The sequence below is a fragment of the Pempheris klunzingeri genome, chromosome 15, assembly GCF_042242105.1.
Source record: "Pempheris klunzingeri isolate RE-2024b chromosome 15, fPemKlu1.hap1, whole genome shotgun sequence".
NCBI classification, from domain to species: domain Eukaryota; kingdom Metazoa; phylum Chordata; class Actinopteri; order Acropomatiformes; family Pempheridae; genus Pempheris; species Pempheris klunzingeri.
This window is the reverse complement of record NC_092026.1, coordinates 19,218,912-19,234,573: the sequence shown is the minus strand read 5'-3', so window position 1 is coordinate 19,234,573 and position 15,662 is coordinate 19,218,912. Positions and strand designations below refer to the sequence as shown.

The window sequence follows — 15,662 nt, the reverse complement described above, 5'->3', positions numbered from 1 at the left end:
CCCGTTTGCGTCCGGAACACCTGACGGGATCGGACCATAGAGGACACAATTAAACAGGAAGTCTCACTCTTGACGTATCCCCGCTCCAAACATGAAGCCGCTTTAATAAATCGATGTAAACGCGACTAAAACACAAGATAAGTAGTAGACACCAGCTGTCCATAGGCAGGCAGTGCTACATACACGACCAACGCTTGGATCAAGAGCCAAATAAAACAACGTTTACTTATTGCTTGAAATATCGGGGTCTGTGGTCACCATGGTGACGCTAACGCTTACGAGGCGGGTCTGAGGTTGTCTCCGGAAAAAAGGCCGCAGAGTGGTGCATCGTCATAATAGACGATCTTTGCCCGGGAGGGTAGTTGCCAAAGTTGTCGGGGCAGGCGTGAGTTCGCGGGAGCGAGCACCACTGTGGATTACACCGGCCAGGAGGCACCAGGAGGGACGGGGCCGCCGCTCTCCGACAAACCTGACGAGTAAAGAAGTGGTTTCACACGGCGGTGGGTCGACAGGAAAGTTTACGGGAATTTTTAACCTGAAAACTGGGAACAACTGGAGCGCGTTTCCCTGTCCTTAAGGACCAAAGTAGCGAAGGTGCGTTCAGGGTGCGGACGTTTGCCTGCCGCAGTGTTTGTGGGACACTGAGGAATGTTTAGCCACAGAGCTAATTAGCTAGCTAACGTTAGCGACAGATTAGCTCCTGTGAGCCAAGGCAAGACGCCCACACAAGAGCAGCAAGTCTGTCTCAATAATACAAAACGTTAATAGAAGTTAAAGGTAAGACTTTAAATACCTTTACTGAAAGTGTACTACAGTATCCTCGTAGATCGTGAAGTACAGAGAAATTATGTACAATTAAAGTTAACTAGTCCCTTTTAGGACTACTAGCTAATGTAGAAATAATCAAATCATTAAAAAAAATCAACACTAACGTCTGACAGAGGTGTGTTTATACCATGTGGGGAGTGTGTTTTGTAGCTTAAAGTCGCTGTAAAGCAGCTATTTTTGGTTGTGGGTGAACTTAATTAGCTGTCAGCAGTGAAATGATCCTGTCGTGGTGCAGCACAGAGCAGATGATGCACCACTTTACCTTTTGTGTGACCATGTATGTGAAAAGTGACATAAGATGGTTGACGAAAGAGCTGAGTTTTTTTGTGGTTTTGACTGCTGCAGCATGAATGACAGTAGAGCTGGTGGATATACTGTTGTTTGATCTGCTGATTTTTCAATTAATTGAGCTTTTACTTGTCTGTCATAAGTGTTGTCCTGAAAATGCTCACCCTCGAAGTTCACAGTTGATAATATTCTAAATTGGGGAAGAGCATACATATGTTTGCAATCACCACGCTCTTACTAGCCTTATAATTTAAGTCAGTTGACAGAAATTGCTCTCATAACAATTTTTGTGAGGATTTGTAACTGAATATGTCTTGAATTTGCTCTTCTAGTTGTACAAATTAGGAAATCTGAATATGCTTTTTGCTGTTTTGTCACCAAAAATAATACAAGTCATTGTGCTAGTCACTTGTTAGTCACAACTCTAAATTTGATGATTAAAAATGAAACCATCATCTGATTTTTTTGAACACCACAAATCACAGTGTAGATTTGTTTTCCCGACATGGTTGTGATTCAAATCCTAACTGGTGATTTGGTTAAATTACTGCTAAATGTGATGCCATGATGTGTCACCCCATCCAGTGGTGAACCTCACTGCTGCCGCCTCATTCCTACAATGAGTGACCTACCTGCCGCTACACACGTGTGTCTCTCTGTTTTGTATTTCTGTTTTGTGTTCCCGTTTCTTTCTTTCTCCTAAGATGCCCACATTAAGGGAGCCGCAGCGGGCCGTGGTTTGTGAAGTGTGACAGATTGTGGGTTTGACAGTTGCAGGGCACCTCGGGGAGCTGAGTTACGAGGAAAGTCGCGGTGAGAGGTGCCTAACTGGGACAGCCTGTGCTGAATCCAGGCTGTTTAGGGGAACGAGAACCTATATTTGGTGTGACTACGTGCGAAGGTCACAGTGCAGTACTCGATGGGCTCTGCTAGTTTCTGGTGATACAAACTGAGACTTCGGTTTTCTATTTTTCAAGGTTCAGCTCATCCAAAATCAAACACATTCTCTGCCGTGCTGATTATTTTGGCTTGTTGTCTTTATCTCTAAAATGTCTACCACCACTCAAATATACTAATGATTATTGGTGTTTTTGCTGCTTAGAGCACTGAAAAAGACATTTAAAACTTAAGCAACATGCCTTTACAGATGGAAACCGTTTTCTATTTTAATGAAACAGTTTGCATGTTTTTACATGTTTTTAATTTACATGGAAAAACAGTAGAGCCTTATTCCTGAAAAATTCCTGTTTGATCTCTTAAAATGAGCATAGTGAGCCTGATAACCATCTCTCCAGCCTCCCTTTCCCTTCCCTTTTAAATACTTCTACAATTCAAGAGAAATTAGCCCCCTCTGATGAAAATAACTCGCTCAAAGAAATCACTGGCACGCCAGGTCTGGCCTGAACTCTCCTAACAAGTCATGTGAGACCCGATGCAGAGCTGTGACTCCGCTGCCTCGCTTGTCCCTATTTCTGGGGAAACATTTCATGCGTTAACGTTGAAAAAACACTTTCCAAAGTGCTGCTCTCTGTTTTACTGAAGCAGGAGAAATGGGAGGGTGTGTTTTCCTACATGTGCTGACAACGGCAGATTTTCCACCACATATCAGTTCAAACAGTCCCACACGTTTGTCTTCTGCCTTCCCATCACATTGTGCTCTGCAGCCGTGTCTTGTAGCTCTGGGTGTTTTTATTCTGCGGACCCACCCATCGGCCCCACAGCTCACTGTAAATCTTATTACCATCACATCAAATTAAGGTGCTTCCTCTGATTTTGCTGATTGGACTCTGAGAAGATTTGTGCCGTCTACTAAACAGCGGTGGAGGTAGTGGAGCTTAATCTAGGCAGAGATAAGTGAAAGAGACAACAGCCTCCAGGTACTTAACCTGCTAAAGACCTCTCAATGTGAACAATAAGAGTAGCCAAAAAGTCACTGGGGTAAGAGTATCAGAGCATCATTCATTTCATTGAATTAATATTAAAGGTAAGACATCATTTGGAAAGAGACCTTTGTGATAAGGTTGTTAAAAGTATGCAGTTTTTCATTGGTTTAAAAATGTTAAGGCCTCGACTAATGATTATTTTCAGTATTGTTTCATTTGCAGATTGTTTTCTCAATTCATGATTGATTGTTTGGTTTAAAAATTGTCATCAATGATAGTGAGAAATGGCTGTTACATTTACCGAATGGCCACAGCTTGCTTGTTTTATTTAACAGTCAAAAAGACGAAGAAAGTCGGTTTATGATTATGTAAAAAAAAAAAAGCAATGAATCCTCACAGAAGCTGGAATATTATTTCTAGAAAAACTTGAACAATTGGTCGATTGTCTAAACAGTTGCCAATTCATTTCTTGTTGGTTGACTAAGCAATAAATCAGAATTTATTGAAATTACAAAAAGGCATTTGTCCCAGATATTGCTGCATATATATGAGCTGTAATGCCATGGAAAAATTGTATGACAGAAAATGAACTTTTGTCAAACTGCTGCAGTGACTTTAGTGCCAACATTTTCCAGCCAGTTTGACTAATTCACCAGCCAAGTGGTACTTTACATAGGGCCTCAGCAGAAAGATATTTGCTGTTGAGCCGGAAGAGAAATTCAGGCCCTCTGTTTGCTCTTAGTTATTATTCGCCGAATAATTGGAGAAGCACCAGAAAGATAAGGCAGGATTGACCAAACTGGCTCTGAGCAAACCACAGTTCTAACACGAAGGTCGTCACCGTGACAAAACTGTGTAATAGAGCATTCAGTGCTTCAATGTGCGCAGACACTGTCTCCCACCTGCTGTGGACGATGTAGTGAAGGCTGACTGGAAAGCCTGACGTATGGATGCTCAGTTGTTGGCAAAACTGATGCTAATCCTGATCATTTTAATTGATACCTAGTTGCTCTTAGCATTTGTTTATGTTTTTAAATGAGGCTTATTGTTCTGTAAAAAGCAAGCAAAGTTCATCCCACATGCACGTCTTCCACACAAGGATTAGATAAAAATAGAGGAAAAGCAGTCGTCCGTCTGTCAGCCAGCCAGCTGAATTAACAGGTCACAGGTTCAGGAACGAGGCTGCCAGTTCTCGTCATTATACGTCCATCAGGCACTCTAATGCTTCACCAGACCGCTGTACTCTGTGAGTTGTCACTGTGAGCCGTGAATTGGCATCAGATGCAGTGTTTGGTTTAATTTGGCTAATGGACGCTCTGCGTAGCCTGTAGATTCGGTGAGATTTCCCTCAGTGCTTGTTATACTGAACCAGCGTGGTAATCCATGGTGATATTATCCCCGCGGTCACTGTATCAGGACTAATCCAGGGGCTGTTGGCCTAATCACACCTAATGACATCTTTATTAAGCTAATGCACAACTGGTAAAGGTTGAATGAGTGGCTGTGGTAGTATTGGATAAGAGCTGCCTAACCCACATTTACTGTTCAGATGGACACTTTAAGACGTTGAGACTTTAAGACTGTCTGTGAATTATGAATACACAAGCAGAAAGACGGATTTCTAGTCTTGATTGCCCATTAAAATCATAGTGATATTCTTGGTTTTTCAGGCAAAAGTCTCACTGAACGTGACTCACTGATGACTTAGGGTTAGGGTGGCTTTGCAATTACGGCCATCATCATAATATCCTGTCACTGGCGCTGTAATATCCTGCCACTGCATCTACGTCCGATGACACCCAGCCAAACTGCACCACTTCCTTTTAAACCACTGTCTTCGGGTTAAGTTCCCTGGAACCTCATTTTGTTTTTGTTCTTTTACATTTTGGGACTTTAGATGAATTTTAAGGCGGTCAGATTGTGCCTATTACACCACAAGTTTTGTGTTGTTACAACAAGGAGTGTTCTGGGCCATTGAATTTGAACTTGTGTCAAATATTATGCAGATTACATTCATGGGAACACAATAAGTAAACACAGTGTGACATTCGGCATTGTTGGTCTGATTTTTACAACTCTTGGTCTTACTGGTCAAGAATAAAAGTCCACATCTGGTCCAGCATGAATCTGCTCAACTGGTGTCTGCTGTGAAGCACTCAAGAGACTTATGTGTTTTCATTTGGCTCACGTTGTATCCTGGAGTGATTTAAAATGGTACAGCAGTCTCAATAGTTTCCTTACTCTTTAATTAGGACCCACTTTTTTTAAAATGACTAAACATCGTGTCCCAGTTCACAACAGATGATCTATAAATCGTGAGCAGAGTGATTTTGTGCTTAAATGAACACTCCTGGCCATTTTTACTGCCATTTCCTCATCGCCTCATATTATCTTATCTACACAAACTAGCCATTTCAAAGAGGTGCTTTAGTGACGTTTGATAAATCACAACTTTGTTATATTGTTATTGAAAACACACACATATTAAATACTTTAAAAATAAGGCCAAATAAAAGCATTTAGGTGGAGTTATTGTCATTGAGTCATTGTTTTTCCCTGCATTTAGGTGCAGTTGTCAGGCACTGGAATGGCGGCTGTGAATTTTAATGTTAGTTACCAGAAATGCTAAACGTCCTGTGGCTCAAAGTGCAGAAATAAATCTTAAAGGCCTGTGGAGAAATTCTGGAAATGTATTTGGCAACTCAGATAAAATCTTCAGTCTCTGCTGATGACTGATTCCAGGAAACGGTGGTAGTAAGTTTAGAAGTCAGTGTTGTAATGCAGCAAGCAAAGTGCTAAATGTATATTTCAGAAATAAGATTCTAGCATGTCATGGTCTGCTTTCTGTAAAAGTCTCACACTAAACAAAATAAACAGAGCTACCGAGCGAAGACGCACATCTTTGAACTGTTTAACTTGTTGGAGCATGAAATATTTCTTTTTATACTGCTACCTCAGGCTCCAACTAGCGCTAGTAGCAAGGTGGTACCACCTCTCCACCCATACAGAGGTAGCCTGAGGTGGATATATGACACAGTCTTATAATGACACACTTCTGCTCACAGATGAAGCAGGTGCTGTAAATTTAATGAGACAGTTTCTCAGCTCTGGCCTCTATTTTTTTTGTCTGCATTTGCCCCTTGAGTGATTATTATTGAACTTATGTTTGCCCTCAAAGTTGGCTACAGATAAGATATGCCTTTTAAACCGAGGTTTGGCTCCTTTTCCATGTTTCTAGTTGTCACCTTCAGTTGAGCTATTAACATTTTCTAGATTACGTTAAAGAAGAGACACTTCAAAGCTCAGGTTGCTCAAGGTGTGCTGGAGCCTCACCTCATGTCATCAGTGTGTGTGTGTGTGTGTGTGTGTGTGTGTGTACATGTGACTTCAGCAGGAAACTATGTGTGTGATTTGACTAATCTCTCCACTCAGCAGCAACATGCCTCAGTTGCTGCTTGGCTAGCTGTCATTAGCAGACAGAGGAACAGAGGACAGAGAAAAACAGACAGAGAGTAGTGGAGGAAGACCATGTGAGTCACATTACTGTCTCCCCTCCTTCTGTCTAAGCTTACGTCCTGCTCTGAGCTGTGCACGCCGAAGAGGATTAAAGCTCTCCAGTCAGTATATAATTCATTAGTTCTGATTGGGTTAAGTGAGTATTTAAAAGACAGGAGTGTTTGTGTCTTTGTTGTTGAATGTGCCGCTGAGACTTTCTGCTAAGTTCTTTTTCCTCTTATTGCACATGAACTGCTGTCATTGCTGCTAGAAATGTAAAACACACAACTGTCTTTATGCTGAAGGAATTTCCCCGTGTGAGCATTTGTATTCAATCAGTGGACAGTTGACTTCATTTTCAGACTGATCCTTGTACAACAAACCGCTTTCATTGTAATAATAGTTTGGCATTTTATTGTATTTGAAAAGCCTGTCATCTTTCCCAGCAATTTAATCAAGCAGTTACTAATAGGAGAGAGGCATTTTTAGAGGAACTTGACTTAATAGGATGATTGTTTTTTGTATAGTTGTTTGGAAATTGTTGCCTATTTGATGGTGTACAGCACACAACTTTGTACGACTTTAAGGCAGACAGGAAAAGTGGGAAAAGAAAGAAGGGAATAGCATGTAATAAATGTCCTCAAGGACTTTATAGGAGGTTATATGATACACCTCTGTTTGGCAAACACTCTTTAAAGCCCAGGTATTGGTTAAATCTTGATTGGACAAGAGCACAACAGAAAATATAATTTCTATAGAAATGCATTTGTGTACTGACTTGTTCTTGTTGCTCTCCCTCCAGATCTCCCCAGGAAGCCATGCTAATAAATATCTTCCTCTTGCGGTGAGCTGCCTTTAAGACCGTCAGAGGCACCATGGCGGAACTGCCTATAGCCCCGGGCCAGGTCTACATCGAGGTGGAGTACGACTATGAATACAGGGCCAAGGACCGCCTCATTACCATCCACCAGGGGGAATGCTACATGCTGGTCAAGAAGACCAACGAGGACTGGTGGCAGGTGAAGAAGGAAGAAGGGACTAAAGCTTTCTACGTACCTGCTCAGTATGTCCGCGAAGTCCGCAAAGCCCTCATGCCACCTCCTAAACCTATCCCATATCCTCCTGCTGCCACCGGGAACACTCCTCCACAAAGTGGGGGCGCACTCTGGGTAAAGCCAACCAATCTGGAGCTGGGACTCCAAGACCGGTCCACTGAGAACATACACAGGCGCGAGTCCAACTATCGGCGCTCGCCCTCTGCACAAACCTCCTCTTCGGGGAACTTCAGTCCCCCCATTCAGCGCAGAGAAAGTAACCACCATCACGCCCCTACCACTCCCACCGACCACGACCGAGCTCTGGCTGACATCCTTCTAGGCGGCGGCGGCGCCCCCCCCCAGCTTGCCCACAAAGGAGGGTCCAGCACCCTACCCCGCACCCGAGCTCGATCCCCAGACCTGGTCAGAGCCCCGCTAGACGTGGACTGCACCCAACACTGTGACTCTGCGGGGGAAGAGAGGCGCACCAACGACTCGGAGTCAGGAGACGAACTGAGCAGCAGCTCCACTGAACATCTCCAGGTAAAGTCACAGATATTATTTCTTACATGTAATGCTTGGCATTAAATTCCAGGCCCAGTCCAGGATCTGTGCTGGTTTAGTTTTAAACAACAGTCAAAGGCTTTTAAAATGAAAATCAGGAATAAACTTACCAAAAGAATTAATATTCAGTACTATACAGACATTAGTGTGTGTCAGTAGTTTGGGACACATATCAAGCAATGGACAGCCATTTTATGATTGTGATGTTCTCTTAATATTCGTACATACAATGATTTTTTCAAAGCGGCATTGCCAGTCAAGCTGTTGTAGGGTTCCTTTGTAGCTTAACAAATCTAAAGCTAGTGCTTATAGTAAACATCTGATAACAGCGATAATAGTAAGTGTCAATTATAGCTACATCATATGTCTGTATCGGTGCCTATATTGAAGTGTTTAAAGGATTAAATCAAACATTTTGTGTTTGTTTATGACACTGAAGGTGTCGCACCAGGCCTTGTGTAGTTGGCTCTGCTTATCTTTCCCTTTTTAGTAAATGTGTGTGAAAATGCTCCATTTAGATTCTTCATGTCCTCCCACCATCTGAGGAAACGAAGACCAAAGGAGTTATTTTATTTCATTTTTGATGAACTTGTGAAGGAAATGTCCTCACAGCGGCTGTAAAACACAGCTGTTGTGTGTGTCACCTTTTACTCGAGACTGTTTAATTAACGAGGTCTGTAAACGGTATGAGCTCCGGCATCTGTCGATATCGCCTGTCTGTGACCCAACTTCAGACTTGAGAGCTGTAAGTTTTATGTTGTTTTGCTGTCTTTTTGGCCGGATAGTCTGTTGAACTTGGCATTAGCATGTTGCGTGGCTAATGTGGCTCCACTTCAGAGCAGAGTCTGTGCTCTGGACACAGAGCTCTGTGCTGTGGGAGCTGACCAGTCAGGGCAGACTGGGATTTTTAGCAGGGGGGCCTTTAAGAGACAGGAGCTAAAAGGGAGCGCTCAGAAAGAGGCTGAAGAGAGAAGTATGCATAGTATGAGAAAAACTAGCTTTTTGAACATTACAACATGCATCCTCAAAATGAACTTAAGAAGTCTCCTTTAAATCCAGGCTTCCTTTCAGTTCTTCCATTTTTCATCTGTCTGACATGTCTAGGTGACCTGATCTCTTGACCTAATTCAGAAAATGTTGTTGAGCAGGGGAGTGATGTGTGACTCCAGGCCTAAAGCTACTGAGGTGAAGACGAATGGAGCTTCAGTCAGAAAGCCTCAGTGAGATGGCCCAGCTGATTACTGGTGAGCCTGGTCAGTGGGGGTGTTTGTTCCTGAAATCATTAGCTCAGTCTGCTGCTGAACAAAAGCCAGGGAGAAAATAGAAACGGAGTCTGAAACCAGGTCTGTGTGGTGCTGCCACTGGGTGTAGGCCTCTCTTATGTGTATGGAAAGGAGGAGATGGTAGTATGAATTGTGTAGAATAGCACTTTTACAGTTTGTAGACTTTGACCTGAACATCAAAATGTCATTAATATTAATCCTGACAGGGTCCCATGATGGCAAACAGAAGTAGTCATCAAGCACAACTATTCCTTTGTTTAAAGTTAACTTGATACTTGACTTGGACAGCAGCTTCTTCACAGTTTTTTAATGTCATTTGGTTTTTTTTTTGCAAGAGTCTATTTTACATTCCTTTCACTTTTATCAACCTAAGTTAGGTCCACTCTGCCTGTTCTAGTTCACTGTCGAAGAGCCAGCGTTTCTTTACATTATTACTCTTTGAGTTATTATCTTTTTTAAATGTCATAAGTGCAGTAAAAGCCTAATATAAAAAATCAATTCAACCTTTGCTTAAAAATGGAACATCAAAACCGTACAAAATGCAGATTATTACACAGTTTTAGTATAAAATACTGTATTTCCTGTTACAAAATGTGCATGCCAATTAAGCATAATGTACATTATGCCAATATCAAGATGCTATTTTCAACACTTTGTTTGTTGATTACTCATTTTAAGTGTGATTACCTGCATTTTAGTCACTGCAATTGTCTGGGTGTTAATAATGACCCAGCCAAACTGTATTTCGTAATAACAACAGCATAATACAGCTCAGAAAATTAAGGTCCTAGTCACCATTTAAAGAAATACAGTAGGACCCTTTTCTTGGGTGATCCTGCAAATGGACGGAGAATCCACACATTTGGCCAAAGTATGAGGTAATAAAAATATTGCATTCAGTCACAGTGCGATCAAACTACCTCAGAGTGTAGGTTTTCTTTGTTATTAATCTCACTAAAAAAAAAAAAAAACAGACTCAGATTGCTTCACATCCTCCAAAAACCACTTGATGCTCGACTGTCAAGTTAGTTCATTTGTCACTACAGGTTTTGGTCACACTGACACACAGTTAACTTTACATTCAGATGTACTGATCTCACGGCAATGCTTCACACGGTGGCGTAACTGCTGACTTGTTTTGATGTGTCGTTAAAGGTTATCTAAAAATGAGCATATATAGGCTATATTCTCTGAAAGCAGCCCAGTCCACAATGGAGTTCCTTCCTTCCTGAAACACTCTGTGTGCCATTTAAATGGCAGGAGAAAGGTCAAAGTAGTCAGGCTGGTTTTGGTAATGTAGACAATCAGTCCAGCTCTCTCTGAGAGTAAACGCTCTGTGATTTTCTCATTCTGTGTCATTTGATCTGCAAGTGCAAATATTACAACAAGTACAAAATCTCTGCCTTTGGTCACAAGACTTCTTCTTCTCTCCCTCAGACATTTTAACTTTTATACCATGGTTGTTACAATTCGAGATCAGGATATACTGCTTTTAATCAGTCGTGGCTGTGTCATCTGTATTAGACCGCAAGTAATCACAGCAGCAGTATTGATGCTTTAGGCTGTGTTGGTTTAATTAACAGTTGTGAAGTGCACGATAAAATGTAAGTTACATTTCTTGACGTTATTGTTTTGTTTAAATCAGAAATGTTTATCAATACAGGAGTAAAATAGCCATATTTGTCACTGGCCCTGATGTCACTGTGGTACTGATTTGTCCTGCTATAGGACATACAAATGATCAATCAGAGGGCGTTTCCCACACAAGCCTGGTGATGTGAAACTGTCCCAGTTGGAGTGGGCTGCTTGTTCGTGTTTCCCCTGTCCTGGCAGCATGCTTCAGGTGACAACAGCTCAGGTGTGACTTCCTGGAATATGCAAACCCTTATCTCTCTTCTCATATTTTCTCATCTCATGTCTTTCGTTTCCTGCGGTGTGACTTTTTTTTTAAAAAGAGAATATGAAATTGAAGAGCGGCAGGAGAAGGATGATTGAACCTGAAACCAAAGCAGCAGTGTAAATGCAAAAAGCAGAGCTTTGTGCTTGTGTTTCCAGCTGCCAGGCCTTGTTCCTCATTACCAGCTCATGCTCCTTCTGATAAGCTACTTGCTTCTGAGTGTGTAGAGCAGCACAGCTCCTTGCCAGGCTCTTATCTGCTACACTGGACCTGACATAGAGGCCTACTTTGTCACTACTTTAATGACTAGTCATCTTTCTACAGCTGCTGTTTTATCATCATCCAGGCTTAATTTCCTTCATTACACATCTTTAGGTTGTGAGCCTGTGATTAAATCATCCGTTTGTCATCATTTCAGACAGCTTTTTAATGATGTTTAGGAATGTTGCATGTCCGCCAACATACCAAAATAGGCACTCATCTTGCTTGTTCTTAGCAATATTTCAGCCACTCCAGACTAAATATCAATGATATCTGATGGGCTTATCAAGAGGATGGGCTTTTATTGAGTTATTTTCTCAACATTTATTTTCTCTCCATATTTTATATGGAGAGAAAATGCCAGAATTTGAAACTGAAATTAACTTATGTTCAACAATTAGCCGTGTGAGTTGGCTGTATGTGACCTATTTTGGGCAGATGCACGGGTGAACTTCAATGCCAAACTTTCTGGTGTGACCAGGCTTTAAATCTAAGTTTGGCCTCTTCTTTTCTTTTTCTCCCTCAGTGTGTGACTGCATTGTACAAGGTATTATAGGGACCATCGCGACAAAATCACACAGTCACAGTATTAGTATTGAGTTTCTTATAAGCCCAACACCCATTGATCCTTGATTGGAAGATGTTGAAGTTCTCAACTCAGATATGACTTGATACTTTCATGTATGCAGTACATTTCAAAGCCCCTGGCCACAGTGGATTGGACATTGTACCCACCGAAGCAGATGTTTCCCCCTAGCCACCGAATATAGTGGCTGTCAAGGTCTCAGTGTGTTTTAATTTGCTGCTTCACTGCACCGCCTCATCCATTCTGCTTTTCATCACCCATCTCCCTTCAGGATCATAATACTCCAGTAGTACTTATAAGAAACCTGTATATACTACGTACTATATCCTCTGTATGTAAGAATCTCACATTATCAGTTTTGAAAATGGAAACTTGTATTTTCGTTTACTTGCACCGTCAAATCCTGACTGCTGACGTTTTCTCCTGTCATCTGATGGAGCGCCTCTTTGGTCTTTATGGTGGAAGTATAGAATATTACACAAGAATGGCTCCTTCAGTTGATAGTGATTGATTTGACCCTTAACATGATTTTGGCACCTTGACTGTCTATATTGACATTTTAGATCATCCCTTTTTTACTCTCCTCTGAATTTTCTGGCCTCATCATTAACCTGAGACTACTCTGATGCAAACACAGCGTCTTAACTTTAACGTCTTAACTTGAATTCTCTGTATGTTTGAAGAGTGTCTGCAATCCTCTAGACAACTTTAAAAGTCTGCAGTTGGAAAACTTTTATTTTGTAATTTGCCAAAAGCAAGGGTCATCTCAACAAAGAGCATTTTAAGTCCATAAATAAGCTGTTTTTTTGGTACACTGTTTTCACTGTCTCACTTTGGAAACTAACAGGCACTTAAGAGTTGCCCCTTCTCTGTACCCCCCCCCCATGTCTGATTGGCACAGTCAATAACACCCACTCAACCCCTCAGACTCCCATCGCTCTTTATGACAGCTGCAATCAACTAAAAACCTCTAATGACTCTCAGCGGGATGATTGATTGGAAGAAGCGCTTCCTCATTTCTTTGATTACCTAGTGTGGCAGGAAGTTGATTTGGCAAGATTACATCTTCACACTGTCACACCTTGTTGTACATTAAGTGTCTTAACCCACCCATGCACGTTAATGTACTTCCATAGAACATAAAATAAGTAATTTAATAGTCCAGGCATTCAGTCGTTCTTCATACTCGCACACTGAGTCACGTGGTCTTGTGTTCAGATATGACACATACATCGGGCATCCATAGAAATGTGCCCATAAACACACACACACACACACACACACACACACTCTGAGGGATCTGTTAATGGCAGCCAGACCATCTGCACTACTGTTAAGTTCCTTTCTCTGCCATATTAAAAAGGCTTATTATATCACATGTTGGCACAGAGAGTCTGAACTCACTGCAGGCTTATTAAGATGCTAAATCATCCTTTCTTTCAGGGGGATCCCAAATGTTTTCATGCTGAGGACCTCCAGATGGAAACATTATTAACCATTGGTTGTAATTTGTAAAGAATTTTAATAGAGCATGAATTAATTGCCGTCAAGTTTGTAAAGCCTTGGGTTTTTATAGATACAGTTTACACATGAACCTTTTCCTGAGCAGCGTCACTGCAGCATTTCAATATCTTGCTCAAAGGCACCCTGATGCTAGCTGTTGACAGAAGGGGAGTGACATTGAAATCAAACAAGCAATCCGCTTTTTTTTTTCCACCCAGACTTACTGCTTTCCCAAATTTTGCTGAAACGTTTCATTGAATTGTGTTTCTGATAACCTCAGCTGTATGTTTGCATTCTTTCTTGTTATCTTCCTCCGTCATGTTTCCTGCCAGATTGTTTGTGGATTACAGCCGGTGACCTTCTGTCACAAACCCACTTCTCTCACATCTGGGTCACTATTCAGCCAACCAGATGACAGCGACTGTCAGCACAGTCACATGCTGTTTTTATTCAAGCTGCAGCTAATGATTATTTTCCTTATTATTAATCTGCAGAATATTTTTTGGTTCATGAAATGTCCAAAAAATAACAAGAAACAACAGTTTCCTAAGGTTACCACTTAAATTATCCAGTATTGGCTGAAAAACAGTTCAAAACCCAAAGAAAGTAAATTCATGATCGTATAAGACAAAGAAAAACAGAACTGGAAACAGTAAATTTTAGGCCTTTTTGCTTTAAGTGATTTTAATGATGAATTAATTATCAAAATTGTTCCCCATTAATTTTTGGTTGATTTATCGTTTCAGCTCTAAGGTTTGTCGTCTTATTCCTCTCCTGAAACGCATCAGTATTGAATATTGCACAGTTTCTGTTGTGGATTCTGATGTTTTCTGGGGACTTGAGCCTAAGACTGACTTCTCAGATGTCTCCTTTCAGGAGAATCGCAGTCAGCAAACAGAAGTTCATTTGGGAATAAGTCTCAGTGGAGTACTGCAGACTGCGGTACTCAGTTGTGTGTTGTGTGTTGGTTGCTCATTGCCAGTGTTATGAAGCAGCCCTGGGGGGTTTATAGTGTTGTTCTGTACTGTTCTCAACCTGGGACACACACACAAACACACACAGCTTCAGGCCGTCTGGCAGCTGACCCATTCCTCTGCAGTGTGTTTAGCTCTTGTGTAACAGAGCAGGGCTAAGGCCAGGTTTGACACCCTCACGTCCTCTCCCTTTCTTACACCTTTCCTTTTTTGTTCCTTCAGCTCCGGTCCAAGTGTCAAACTTCTACTCTCTTTAACACAGCAAGAAAAAATGAAAGACAAATCTCACAAAATGATAAATGTTTCGGGCTAAGGGTGGATGGTATACATAAAATCTTCAATCTCACAATATGGCATTTTATTTAAATTAAGCAAACAGTAATTTTATGTAAATATATACTATCTATTCACTTCGTGTTATAGGGCATTTGTTGATATTTGGTTGAGAAGGTCATGATAGATAAAATTAGTAAATGGGAATCATCACATTGACTTAAAAAAAGCTGTAAATCCAAAAGTGCCTGAAAGCAGTCCTGCTCATGGATTCACAGCTCTGTCTGCAGTGCTATACAACAATAGCTTTTAAAGAAAGAGGCACTTTGCTATAAACTGTATCATAGAATCTCTGACTGTGGACAAGTTTCTATCATTTACTTCATTTCATACTTAAATAATAATAAATGCTTCATTTGCATTTAGCATAATGACTTCAGACATCAGACATGGCTCTTGCTCCCTAAAGCTGCTTTCGTCTGTGTTTGTTTGGATAAAATTCACAGACATTTTATTAGATTTATTTGGACAAAAAACCCTCATGTGATTTAACAATTAACAATTTATAGCATCAAAGAATCCACAGATCCAAGTTTTTCTGTCCCACTTTCGATCCTGATAGCTGGCCTCAGGATGCCTGCAGATTTGAAGTACTGATCCAATATCAGTGCTTTCTTTTTCCAAAATGTAAAAGTCTGTGTAGCTCACTACGTAGAACTGGCCATCATTTTTATGTAAGTTAACATGACACCAGAAATGGTTGTGGTGCTAAAAACTTGAGTCAGCGATC

The 15,662-nt window shown here is 41.2% G+C and overlaps 1 protein-coding gene across 8 annotated transcripts in view; it reads left to right on the top strand.

The window, feature by feature from the left end:
* Positions 1-391: 391 nt before the first annotated feature.
* Positions 392-15,662, top strand: part of LOC139213947 (rho GTPase-activating protein 12-like) — a 57,438-nt gene continuing 42,167 nt past the window's right edge. For all 8 annotated transcript variants that reach the window (XM_070844666.1, XM_070844667.1, XM_070844665.1 and 5 more), the window contains exons 1-2: positions 392-594; positions 7,307-8,074. In XM_070844666.1, the coding sequence (XP_070700767.1) occupies positions 7,370-8,074 (705 nt within the window). In that variant the 5' untranslated portion in view covers positions 392-594; positions 7,307-7,369. The remainder of the gene's footprint in view (positions 595-7,306; positions 8,075-15,662) is intronic.